General features: G+C 36.6%; 1 protein-coding gene across 1 annotated transcript in view; it reads left to right on the top strand.

Moving 5' to 3' along the window:
- The window catches only part of UBR3 (ubiquitin protein ligase E3 component n-recognin 3), a 217,965-nt gene extending 206,392 nt beyond the window's left edge, over window positions 1-11,573 (top strand). Inside the window, exons 37-40 of the mRNA XM_050916261.1 lie at window positions 1,916-2,095; window positions 3,527-3,736; window positions 7,868-8,007; window positions 9,146-11,573. Of these exons, the coding sequence (XP_050772218.1) occupies window positions 1,916-2,095; window positions 3,527-3,736; window positions 7,868-8,007; window positions 9,146-9,263 (648 nt within the window). The 3' untranslated portion in view covers window positions 9,264-11,573. The remainder of the gene's footprint in view (window positions 1-1,915; window positions 2,096-3,526; window positions 3,737-7,867; window positions 8,008-9,145) is intronic.
- Window positions 11,574-12,060: the final 487 nt, after the last annotated feature.

The raw sequence follows: 12,060 nt of genomic DNA, 5'->3' as shown, positions 1-12,060 counted from the left end.
TCTCCCTATTTCTCAAAACTCATTTTTTAAAATATATTCATTGCCTTTTCCCTTTTGTTTTCTGCAAGTGGGCAAACTCAGTCTCTAGCTGGATGGTTTTTTGCTTAATATGTACTTGAACTGACGCAAGTGGCCAATTAAATTAGAAAAGTGATAGGAACAGGGATGTCTTTCTCTTCAGACCAGCTATTCTCATGGTCCTACTAGGTTTATGTTATAATCAAAAGATGGTCTTTCCACTTCACATACATACTCCCATGTTCAAGATGGAGTCATTCTGGACAGTCTTACTAGCCACCACCCCAAAAAACTACTAGCATCCATCAGACTACAGTATGCACATTTGAATGTAGGTATTTAATGCTCCTCAGCACCAGCAATAACTCCTGTTCTGCCATAGCAACCTGCACCTGCTTAAACAGATTAATGGGGGGCATAAGTTTACAGTTATTTAAAAGACATAGGCACTAAGGAGGAAAAGGGAGAAATAACAGCATAGTAAAAGGGGAATAATTAGGAGTGATGGTAAGAAATTAAATGAAAAATGTAGTATGACTAGACTATATCAGGGAGATGTATTAGATAGTAAAATGATGTCCATAGAAAAAGTATTAGAACCCTTCTTCTTGTTGTATTTTAAAACTAGACTGGACAAAACATTATCTGCTTTGCATTGACTAATCTTTCATTGGCAAGGGATCCTAGTAAATAGGTCTTTTCTATCCTATTTTGCCAGTTGATCAAGTATGTTTGCCCTGTATCTCTTGCAGCTTTCACCCCATAATTCTGCAGTGAATACTTGTCTTGCTTTAGAACTTGATGGCTCTCAGGCATTTCATTCATACCCTTTTGGAAACAATCCTAATGTCATTCAATGTATATTTTCCTGATCTTGTTTCTGTCATCCATCTACTGTCCTATTTTACAAATTAATATGTGTATTTGTAGTATCTTTTCTGTCAATCAGCTATATTCTATATTTGTTAAAAGCCGTATGTCTCCTTTGCTGATTTCTGTTGTTCCAATGAAAAATGTGATAATCTTTGGCTTAATCTTTTGTGCAAGCTCCTTTACTTTCTCCTATTTAAATTTTCTTTCCATTATTACACTCCCTAATCCTCATTCTATAATTTGTCCTCTCATCATATGTCATTTAATACTTTGCAGCCACTTCTCTCTCATCCTTGATTACTCTGCATATCTTTATCCAGATTGGTCTTTTATTATTATTATTATTATTCCTAATCATATACTTATTGCTGGCTGGCATGCATCTTGGGCATATTGTAATTCATTTATGAATACTTCACATTTTTTTCTCTTTCTGCCCTTTCCCTGTATTGTTTTATCCCATTCATTTCATCCCTGGGTTTCCAATGTGCTCTGCATAAATGTATGGCCTTATTTTTATGTTTTCTTCCTTTTCTCTAATTATCAATTTAGGCTTCAGTTCTAAACATGTATGTATGTGCTTAACTTTAAGCATGTAAGTAGTTCCATTGAAATCAGTAGGACTACTCATGTTTAAAATTAAGCCCATGTGTGTTTGTAACATGGAGGCCTTACACCGATTTCTCTGCCTCTCAAATATATCACCAAAATAATCTTAAAACTTGTTCTGGATTTGTAGAGAATACAGTACTTCCATTCAAACTGGACTTCAGTCTTAGGTCTGTGAAATGTAAGCTAACATTTTGTGGGCTTCATTCTCCACTTCACCCAAGTTCAGGGGCAGTTTTAACTTGCACCTCTGATGTAAGGTCCCTCAGGAATTTTACATCACCAGAGAAGAAGGTGTAGCAGAGCCTCGTTCTGCCATGCTCCCTCCTAGTCACTTACATATTAATTGATACAGTGCTGTGCTTTGAGCTTATAACACAAAATGATCAAGTCTTTCTTGTTTCATATCTAAAAGGAAGATGAAGAATTTACAGTTCTTGCAAACTGCCTGGGTCTGTTATCATCATCTTTTCAGTCACCACATCAATTCACCAGTGCCTCTTGCCTTGATTGGCCAGTGCCAGCATTTAATATGATATCACAGTGGTGCTTAGAATTGGCTTCATTTGCAGACAGACATGCAGAACAAGTGAAGGTACGTAAAAAAATTTGCACCCCCATACAGTGCTGATGTGTAAGAATGGAATTCCTTGATTCTAATTATGCTGTGTGTGTATGTATAATGCTGTGTTTTAAATTTATCATGACAAAATAAGCAGGCAAAGTGCACAGTAGAACCCACAATATCTGTGTTTTGTGCTTGCATCTGTTTCACTTGCATATTTTGCAGGTACAACATTGTTTTGAAAACTTGAACCCTAATGGTAATCACAAAATGTTCTTGCCATCAGTAGATCTGATTCATTCGATAGACCATTGAGCCGTGGTCATAAAACTATTGATTTCGTTTTTATGTTTGAAAAAGAACACTGCTGTTTTACTGTGTTTTGCAAATGAGACCTCTTTCAGTTTTTATAACAAACTCTTGTGAACAGAACAGTAATTTGTAAGAAAGATCCTCAAACATATGTGCCCTTAAGTGGGTAACCCGCAAAAACTGGATTAGATTCAACTGTAATGTATTATTGGCTCTTTAAAAATTTTATGCAAAGATTTTCAAAAATAAGAGGGTAAAGTTAAACTCTGAAACTAATATTTAGGCACCTAAATGTACTGAGTGTCCAGCAGTTCCCTTTGACCTCAGAGGGAATAACAGTTCCCATCAGCACTGGAATGGGTTACCTAGGGAGGTGGTTGAATCTCCTTCCTTGTTGGTTTTTAAGGTCAGGCTTGATAAAGCCCTAGCTGGGATGATTTAGTTGGGGTTGGTCCTGCTTTGAGCAGGGGGTTGGACTAGATGACCTCCTGAGGTCCCTTCCAACCCTGATATTCTCTGATTCTATGAAACTTAACTGAGAATCGTTGAGCACTCAATATGTTTGAAAATCAAGCAAGTTCCTACACATCAGTTTCAGAGCCTAACTTTACCCTACTGTGTTTGGTCCCAAATTTCAGTACAAGTAGCAGCTTTGCCTGTCCATGCTAGGTGCAGCTATGTCACTAGCTGTCCACTAATGGCTATAATCAGGGCAAATCCCCAATGTAAAGAAGACTTAAGGGCCATGTTTTACCTGTGAAGTTTGTTGCCTTTAGAAGGTGTAAAGCATTGTGCCCTGAGGAAAGGCAGTCAGTAGTCAATTTGTAACCTTACTAAAGCAATTTATGAGTATGCTGAGCTGCTTGGGGCAAGAAGCACGTTGCTCTTGTGTGATGCTCTCTGGCTGAAGTCTTAATGCAGCATTAGTAGGCTCCATAGGAAGCCACGTCTAGTCTTCTTCAGTCAGAAGGCATTTAAAGGACACTTTGGAGCTTGTGTGGAATGCAGTAGAAGAATGGGCCATCTCAAAGAGCACATTTCCCTCCTTTAAAAAAAATTCTGATGTTTACATTGTGTAGTTCTAAAGTTCTCACAGCACAGATAAATATACATACACACTGATAAATGTTTCTATCATTTTCTTTTTAGGTTTTGCTTGTACAAGAGCCCAAGTGGGACTTACCATGTCTCCTTCAGTTGCCTGAAAATTATAATACCATCTTCCAGTATTATCACAGAAAGACTTGTACTGTCTGTACCAAGGTTCCTAAAGATCCTGCTGTTTGTCTAGTTTGTGGTACTTTTGTATGCTTGAAAGGACTTTGCTGCAAACAACAGAGTTACTGTGAATGTGTACTGGTAAGAGAGAATTATACAATAAGAGAATTTCAAACAACTGTAGCTTTATTTCCATTTTTTAATTTTTTAAAAAAAATCATGCTAAGAAGTTCTGCATTCCTTTCTCAGCTCTGATAGTTTTCATTTCCAAACATGTTTTAATTAAATTTGTAGTCAGCCACCTCACAGGAGACTTCTGGAGGAGGAGGCCCTTAAGGTATTTGGTCTTATCTCTAAGGCAACTTTAGTGAGAGAATATGTAGGTACTTCTTCCTCTAAGGGCCAGTCCTTACTTTCCTTGGTTGGACAGCAACTAGCCTTATTCTCCCTCCATGATGAAGGAGAGTAAATGGTCTGCTCTGAGGCCAGTGCTGGTGTTACAAAATGAGTGGAACAGTTCTGTAAGTCAGTGGCTGTCACCCACTCTTGCTCTGAAGTTCACATTTGCCATCTCTGCAAAGCTGGCTTGAGAAAAGAATTTTGTGGTTGTTCCTAAATTAGTATATCCACGGTACTGACACACGACTAGCCATTATAAAATTAGTATTAATATATTTAAAGAGAAACTATCACATGGTTTCTAAGGCCTTGGCTACACTTGAGAGTTACAGTGCTGGTGGTGGCTTTACAGCGCTGTAACTCACTCCCCGTCCACACTGGCAAGGCACATAGAGCACTGCATCTCCCTGGCTACAGCGCTGCTTGTACTCCACCACCACGAGAGGAATAAAGAGAATAGCGCTGCTCCTGCAGCGCTGGGGTGCCAGTGTAAACAGGGAATAATCTTACTATGCTGTAACTGACCTCCGGAACCTTCCCATAATCCTAAATAAAGAAAGATAACACTCTTTGTTTTGTTGTGATGCCTCTGTTTGTTTTGTTGTGAACTGGGGCTCCCCGAGCTGCTTAGCAAAAAAACAAACACAGCTACTGTTTGCTGTGAATGAGCTCCCTTTGGAACGCCCACAGCTAGTGTTTGCTTGAAAAGAGGGGAAGGAAGGGGCTTGAGGAGAGAAGCAGCGCATGGCGTGCGGGAGGGAGGGAGGTGGGGGGTCCATTTCGGGGAGATTGCTTATCTGATCTGTGAGGAAAAAAACAAAGAGGGCTATTTACTTTCAGTGAACCAGTCGGCACTTGCAAGGCAGCTGCTGACAGAGTGTCGGCTCCAAAAATCCACTCTCTCTCTCCCTCATGCTCCCTGTCACACTCCACCCTACCCCCCTCTTTTGAAAAGCACATTGCAGCCACTTGAACGCTGGGATAGCTGCCCATAATGCACCACCCCCAGTGCCGTTGCAGATGCTGCAAATGTGGCCACGACAGTGTGCGGGTAGCTGTCAGTGTGGCCAGATTGCAGCGCTTTCCCTACTCTGCTGTACGAAGACAGCTTTAACTCCCAGCGCTGTACACCTGCAAGTGTAGCCATACCCTAAGTCCAAAAATCAGTTTTGTATATAATTTTTATACAATCTGATATTTATAGATGTTTTATTTAAATGTGAGTGAAAGCAAGTTTATTTTTAATTTCCTGTAGTGTGTTCATCCTAAGCTTTTTAGCATTGTACCGGTGCAGGGAAGCTACAAAGTGAAACTGAACAGAAATAAAAGTAAAACTGAGTGCTCTATTTTCCTTTTCTAAATGAAATGCAAAATGTAAACAACACAGATAATTATCTTTTAATTTTTGTTTGATTCATCTGGTTTGTTGCTAATAACACCATTAAGAGAATGTTCTTGAAAATGGGATTTTTAACACTGTCTTTTAAATTTACTGTGTTCAATCCCATGAAATCTTAACATAAAACTTGAATTATTATAAAGCTCTACTAAGTTTCCCAACAAGGCTACAAATTGTGGTTGTGATTTTTGTGGGCTTGTTGTTTGTTTATTTGTGGCTGCTTGACCACTAGAAAGTTGACTGAGACCACAAACTCATTTCACATAAGCCACAGAAGAGCCATCAGCGTTTACTGTTTTATCAGTACTATCTTTAGATGGATATTCATATCAACAACTGAAAAATTAAAGTCTCCACATTTCATGAGTGTTCCTGTGAACCACATGCTCTTTATTGTAGGAATATGTTTTCAGTATTAGAGAAAAGCAGAGGGGGAAGTCAGCACACCTGGATTCTATTCTGAATCACCACTTTTTTGATGTGTAAACTTGAGCAGGTCACTTTGACTATAACTTTTAAAATGTCCCCTAACTTTGGGTGCTCAGTTTTTTAGTGTTCCATCTATAGATGTCTCAAGATGATTTCCAAAAAAAGTTGTGTTTCAAAAAAAGCTCCTATGGACTTCAAGGGACGTTGTAGGTTTTCATCAGGTAGGTGAAAGCCAGATCCCAACTGCCTTGAACTGAGCACTGCAAGACTGAAACACCCAAAGTAGGCAGGAACTTATGAAAAATTGGCCCTTAACTGCTCGTGTTCTCAGTTTCCACGCTTCTGTGCCTCGTATTCCCTGCCTGTAAAATAAAGATAATTAAGGCTGCATTTTTGTCATGGGAGTTAGATTGTGATTTTAATATTTTAAAAATATATTCTTTACTCTTGAATTCTAGTGACTTTTTTTTATTTATCAGTGAGTGGATGTGGGTGGTTTCACTGAGGACTCTTGAGTGCTGCCATGTTAAATCTTGGGCTGCACATGAGACAGAGAGAGCAGGAAGGGGCAGACCCGGGAACTCTGGGGGGAATTCTTCCCCATCCAGGATAAAATACAAGAAAAAGGCTTAAATTGTAAAGAGTTAATAGTAGAATGGACTTGCAAATTTCAACCCTGAGATGGTAACTGTTGTATTATACTCAAAGTTGGCTGCTGTTTTCACAGCACGAGCAGAGTTCTAATAATTTCCTCTAAAATGTTATTTAAAGGCATTGGGGATTAAATGACACTTGACCTTTTAAATTTTAAAATTATGTTTCCATGCGTTACTCTTTTCAGCATGAGCTCTGCATGTGTTTATTCCTAAAAATTGCCATGATGAAAAAACCCCATAAGGATAATGACCTCTCAAATGTAGTCCTTATGTCCAACTATTTTAAAGTTTGATCATTTTTTCTCATACCATATTATTTTTTTGTGACTGAGTTGGAGATAATACTATTTTCCACTTATAAAGCACCTTTCTGAAGTACTTGAAGTGACAGGTGCTTTATAAGTGGAAAATAGTATTATCTCCAACTCAGTCACAAAAAAATAATATGGTATGAGAAAAAATGATCAAACTTTAAAATAGTTGGACATAAGGACTACATTTGAGAGGTCATTTTTATGAAAATATACTGCAGACAGTAAAGGTATAAAACAAAGAATAGAATACTTTGCAATATTTAGATCATTAATTATATTTTAGTTCTGTGGTCATAAATTTCCTTTGTAGTAAAAATGTGTGGAAAGGGCTAAAATCTGCAAAATACAGTTACAGAAATGAACTGCATAAATTAATATATATATGTCATTCATGAACAATAAAAATAGATTGTTGTAATCAGGAGTGTCACCTTTTAAGAAGACATTTTTTAAAAAAATTGTGACCAGGGTAGATACTGCGAAGGGCAAGATGTGGCGTAATACACAAGTATGGCAACATCTGCAAATAGGAGTCCATCCTGTAGAGCAGTGTGCAGCAAAATACCCTGAGTACTTCATAATCTGAGAGAATCTTACTGTTCACTAAAAAATAACATTTTGCCACAGCAAATTGTGCACTTCTGCAAGTAGCAAGTTAGTAATATTGTTGTGAACACTTTCGCTCAGTTTTCTGTAGTAGCTTAGTTTTTCCCCAGGGTGGCATGTTGTTATACTTCTGCTTTTCGTAGACAACATTCCCTTTTTGAGTTTGGAACCATCTGCATGGAACTTCGTGTATATGCATTATGGCAACATATCATATACAAAGTTTTGGCTTATTCATAAAATGTATGGTAGACTCTACTTTATCATGCAAATCCCTGGAAACATATAACCCTTCGTGTCTAAGTGTATACAGTAGGGGCAAGGATCAAATTGTTCCTTAGTAAGTGATGTGACACAAATTCATATAAGTAATGTCTTTGAAATAAAATGTTCTCTTTATTATAAAACTGTAAGCCATTAATAGGATATTTGTACCCTTCCCTCCCTAACCCCAAAATATAACTTCTAGCATTCTCAGAACTGTGGAGCTGGGACAGGAATATTTCTTCTGATCAATGCATCTGTAATCATCATCATTCGAGGCCATCGTTTCTGCCTTTGGGGTTCTGTTTATCTAGATGCACATGGTGAAGAAGACAGAGATCTTAGGTAACATTTTAATAAAACATGTTTTGATTTTGCTGCTCTATGTTTACAGTGTGTAATAAAACAGATACAGTAATTAACAAGTTCTCACTTCCTGAGTAGCACATATTTAGAAATGTAAATGTTGTCATTGTATTTGTTATATTATGCTCATTAGATTTATATTCTTTATATAAACAAAATGAACTGGAACTTGTTAACTAAGAAATGAATTGTGCTACTTGCAAGGTGTACGTTGCGGTGCAGGAATTTCTGCAGAATGTCAATTTGAGAAGTAGAGGCTTTGCCATCTCTGTGAATCCATATGGTGTTTAGGGTTGGGAGTTTTGTTCATGATGATGTTATTACAGAAATCTTGTTTGTTTCTAGAAGTTTGATTATTAGGAATATTGTTGAAGTTCTAATGATATACGTGCAGAATGTAAGTAATATGAGTTAAGGGGATAAAGTAAGGATTATGGCTATTCATCTTAGGTGGGCAATGGAGGAGAATGCTATGATATTTCATAGTTGGGTTTGGTTTTATCCATTTCATCCACCAATTAAAGGGGATGCCTGTCTTTGTTTTAAAGCACACATGCATTGAAACCCTTGACAAATAAACACCTTAAAATAATGAACTAAACGAAACATTAATGCCCGATAGCCCCTTCATCTGGTGCATGGGGTCGCAGTGCCGCTCTGTCCAGGTTTTCAGGTGCCAGAGTGACATTCCAGACAGCTCGGGCAGCCGCTCCTCTCCTACATGTTCTGATCAACCATATAGAGCCCTTTCTACACAGAGCACCACTTATCTGCAGACCCAGGGAGCGTACTACAGTACTTAGACTGCTGCCCCACTGCCCTCTCCCACAGCTTTCCCTACGATATGGGCTATTGGGCATTAGTGTCTTACCACTTAGTTCATTATTTTAAGGTGTTTATTTGTCAAGAGTTTCAATGCATGTGTGTTTTAAAACAAATGAAGACCTGCATCCTATAATATAAATATATTCATATGTACACGGAAACTGAAAAGAAAAAAACTGGAAAAATCATTTAACTTGGCTGTTAGAACATTGCTATTCACTTAGAGCCACCATATAAACATTTTCTGTTTGTTTTGCACTATTAACTGTTGATTTTTTTTTTCTCCCTGTAGGCGTGGTAAACCTCTCTATATATGTAAGGAAAGATACAAGGTGCTTGAACAGCAGTGGGTATCTCATACCTTTGATCACATCAATAAAAGATGGGGACCACATTACAATGGATTGTAAACTATCACTATTATTGTACTATATCATCGCCTTTACCATGAATGAATGCAACTTGACTAACAATAGCTTTAACTGAATGGGGGTTTAGCTCTTTCATGGGGTGGGGGAGTGAAACTATGTCAATATATGAAGCCTTTCAATAATTAGGTGCTTTTGCTACCAGATTAATGGTACGACAATTTAAAAATCCATTCTGAATGGTGCGAAAAATCTAAATTCATTCAGTAGTCTCCCTTTGTATTTTTAGAATTCCACTAATGATAAGAAACACATGTTGTACTTACACTTGTTTAGGGATGACAGGTCCCAGGAACTCATATTTCTCTGGGTGGAATTGAGTCATTTAGCATCTTCTGCTGAAACGTGATGTGTGTATTACATCTGCTAAACATAATGGATAGATTTTTTCTTTGTCTTTCTTGTATTAATTTGAGATTTTTGCTTGATATCCAATTGTAATTGTATAAAACACATGATTTGTGAGATTGTATAGTAACACTTGGTCTAAAAATAGAACTTTTAAAGAACATTTCACTTGTTGTGAAAGGTCTGTTGAAAGATTTCATGCATTGCTGAAAACCTTATTTATTCTCAGGAATTTCATAGATATTTTCCATGTATAGATGAAATAGCTGCAAATTAAGTAGCTTGCTATGAAAACAGAACACGTATTCTTTCTTATTTTTTCTTTTCCAGAAATGAAATTTGCCATTTCAGTTGAGTAAATTACTGGTGATAACATATATAGATGTTACTGTATGTACAAAATTTGTCAGACTTACAACATGGCAGGTTCTAATTACAACCCTGCCTGCCTGCCTTTTGTTGCCAACCAGGTGCATGTTTCAGAATGATTGGATTGGAAACGTGGGTTATCCTGCAAATAAAACATAATTTTGAATCTTTCATGTCAGCTCAAGAGGTTCATCTGTATTGTATTTGTACAGAGTAATCAGTGCTCTTTCTGCTTGATTTCCTAAAAAGAAAAAAGCGCAATAGAGGTGGCCCTGGTGAATGAGCAATGCATCTGAATCCTCATTGGAAGAATGCCGAATAAACAGTTTATATTCAGAGGTCTTACAAATCCATGAGAATAGGCATGATTGGGCTAAACTCCACACTGTAAGTAGGTAGGGAAGATTACAGATAAATACTGGTATGTAATATATTGCTACTAAGCTTTTCTCTCAAATGAGTCAGACATTTATTGGCTATTTCATACAGTGCTATCAAGCAGTTCCTGGTACTATGGACTTTTCATAGCTTGTTATGTAAAATAAAATTTATATGTGTAAAATAAAAACATCTAATGCTAAGACCATGTGTACAAAATGAAAACAGATCCCTCTTTAAGGGTCTCATTGAAAGTCATTATCTAGTGAAAAGTGTATAGGGGAAATACAATGACCGTACAGCAGTCAAGAGCAGTGGACAGACAAAAAAAAATCCACTTTTTTTTTTTTTTTTTTTTAAAGTGAGGCCCTGAGAATTTTCCCCAAGATCTACAATTCAAATACATTATAATGGTGTGCTTTTTTTATGTATACATATATATATTTCAAAAGTATTAGAATACTTCTTGTAAGATTAGAATTATTCTGTTTCACCAACTGAATAGCTATGTCTTTACCAAAATACTACTTTTTTAATATTGTATCATAAGTTCAGCCTGTAATATTTTTGCATTGCTCATAATGAATATTAGGCCATTTTGTAAACGTGGTTGAAGAGCAAAAAGATTCTTTACATCTCCAGCACAACATTATTACAGGGCTCGTGAACTTAAGTAATCTATAGTTTGAAACTCGGATGCTATATTTACAAGGGATAATGTCTCCAGAAATTGATTACTGTGTATTATTTAAAATGGAATGTTTTATGGTTCTGCATATGGATGTGAAGTAAAATTATTAGCCTTAACTTTAAAATCTGGGTATTTCATAGTGTTTATTTTGGTATTGGTGAATTAGTCACCAGTCAATTAAAAAAAGAAAGAGAAAAAAGCACTTGATTCAAGAATTTTACTTGAATATACATGCATGCTGCTAAACTAGAATTTTGATTTTCCCCATAACTTTTTTAAGCCTGCTATATTAAGCTTACTTTGAAAAAATAACAGCTCCAAACTAGAATGGCGGGTCTGGGTGTGTGCATTCTTCAAATGTTCTGGTGTGGTATCCTGGATGAATGATCATTAAGTACAGTACATTACTGTAGCATTTAAATCAATCTTTATAACACATCAAAAAGTACAAAACTAGGAATACAGTAATCAACATTGTAAGATATGTTAATAAAAGTCTACTATCATTCTGTGTGTCTGTGGCCTTTTTTTTTCTCTCCACCTTTAGGATCCGAGGTATATTTGGTGTTGAAATGTGTTCAGTGTCCAAATATTTATTTAATGCATTAATAATTAATGTGTCCAAAAACATTATGTACATAAAGCAACTCTGGCATGGTTTTTTTTTGGTCACTTAACTGGTATGTGTGTGATATTGCTAACTTTAATTCTTTTAATTTCATTTTGCTCCGAGTTATACCACTTAATGGTCCCTTATCTTAGTCCAAACTTTACTTCAGTCTGCTCTTATTTCACTGTTGCTATTGAAAACTGCTAACAATAAAAAGTCCAAATTAAGAAACCAAGATTTAGGGAAAATCATGTTTATTTGTTTTTGTTTGGTTTTAAGTCAAATTTATCTTCGAGATAATTCTATCAGTGGAATTCAACTAGTAATGAATTTGATTTATTAAGCCTCTTTGAATCTTGAACAGGTGATAGTTAAATGCTCTG

Source organism: Gopherus flavomarginatus, chromosome 10 (assembly GCF_025201925.1).
Source record: "Gopherus flavomarginatus isolate rGopFla2 chromosome 10, rGopFla2.mat.asm, whole genome shotgun sequence".
NCBI lineage: Eukaryota > Metazoa > Chordata > Testudines > Testudinidae > Gopherus > Gopherus flavomarginatus.
Note: the sequence above shows the minus strand (reverse complement) of the source record. Positions and strands in the feature narration are given on the sequence as shown.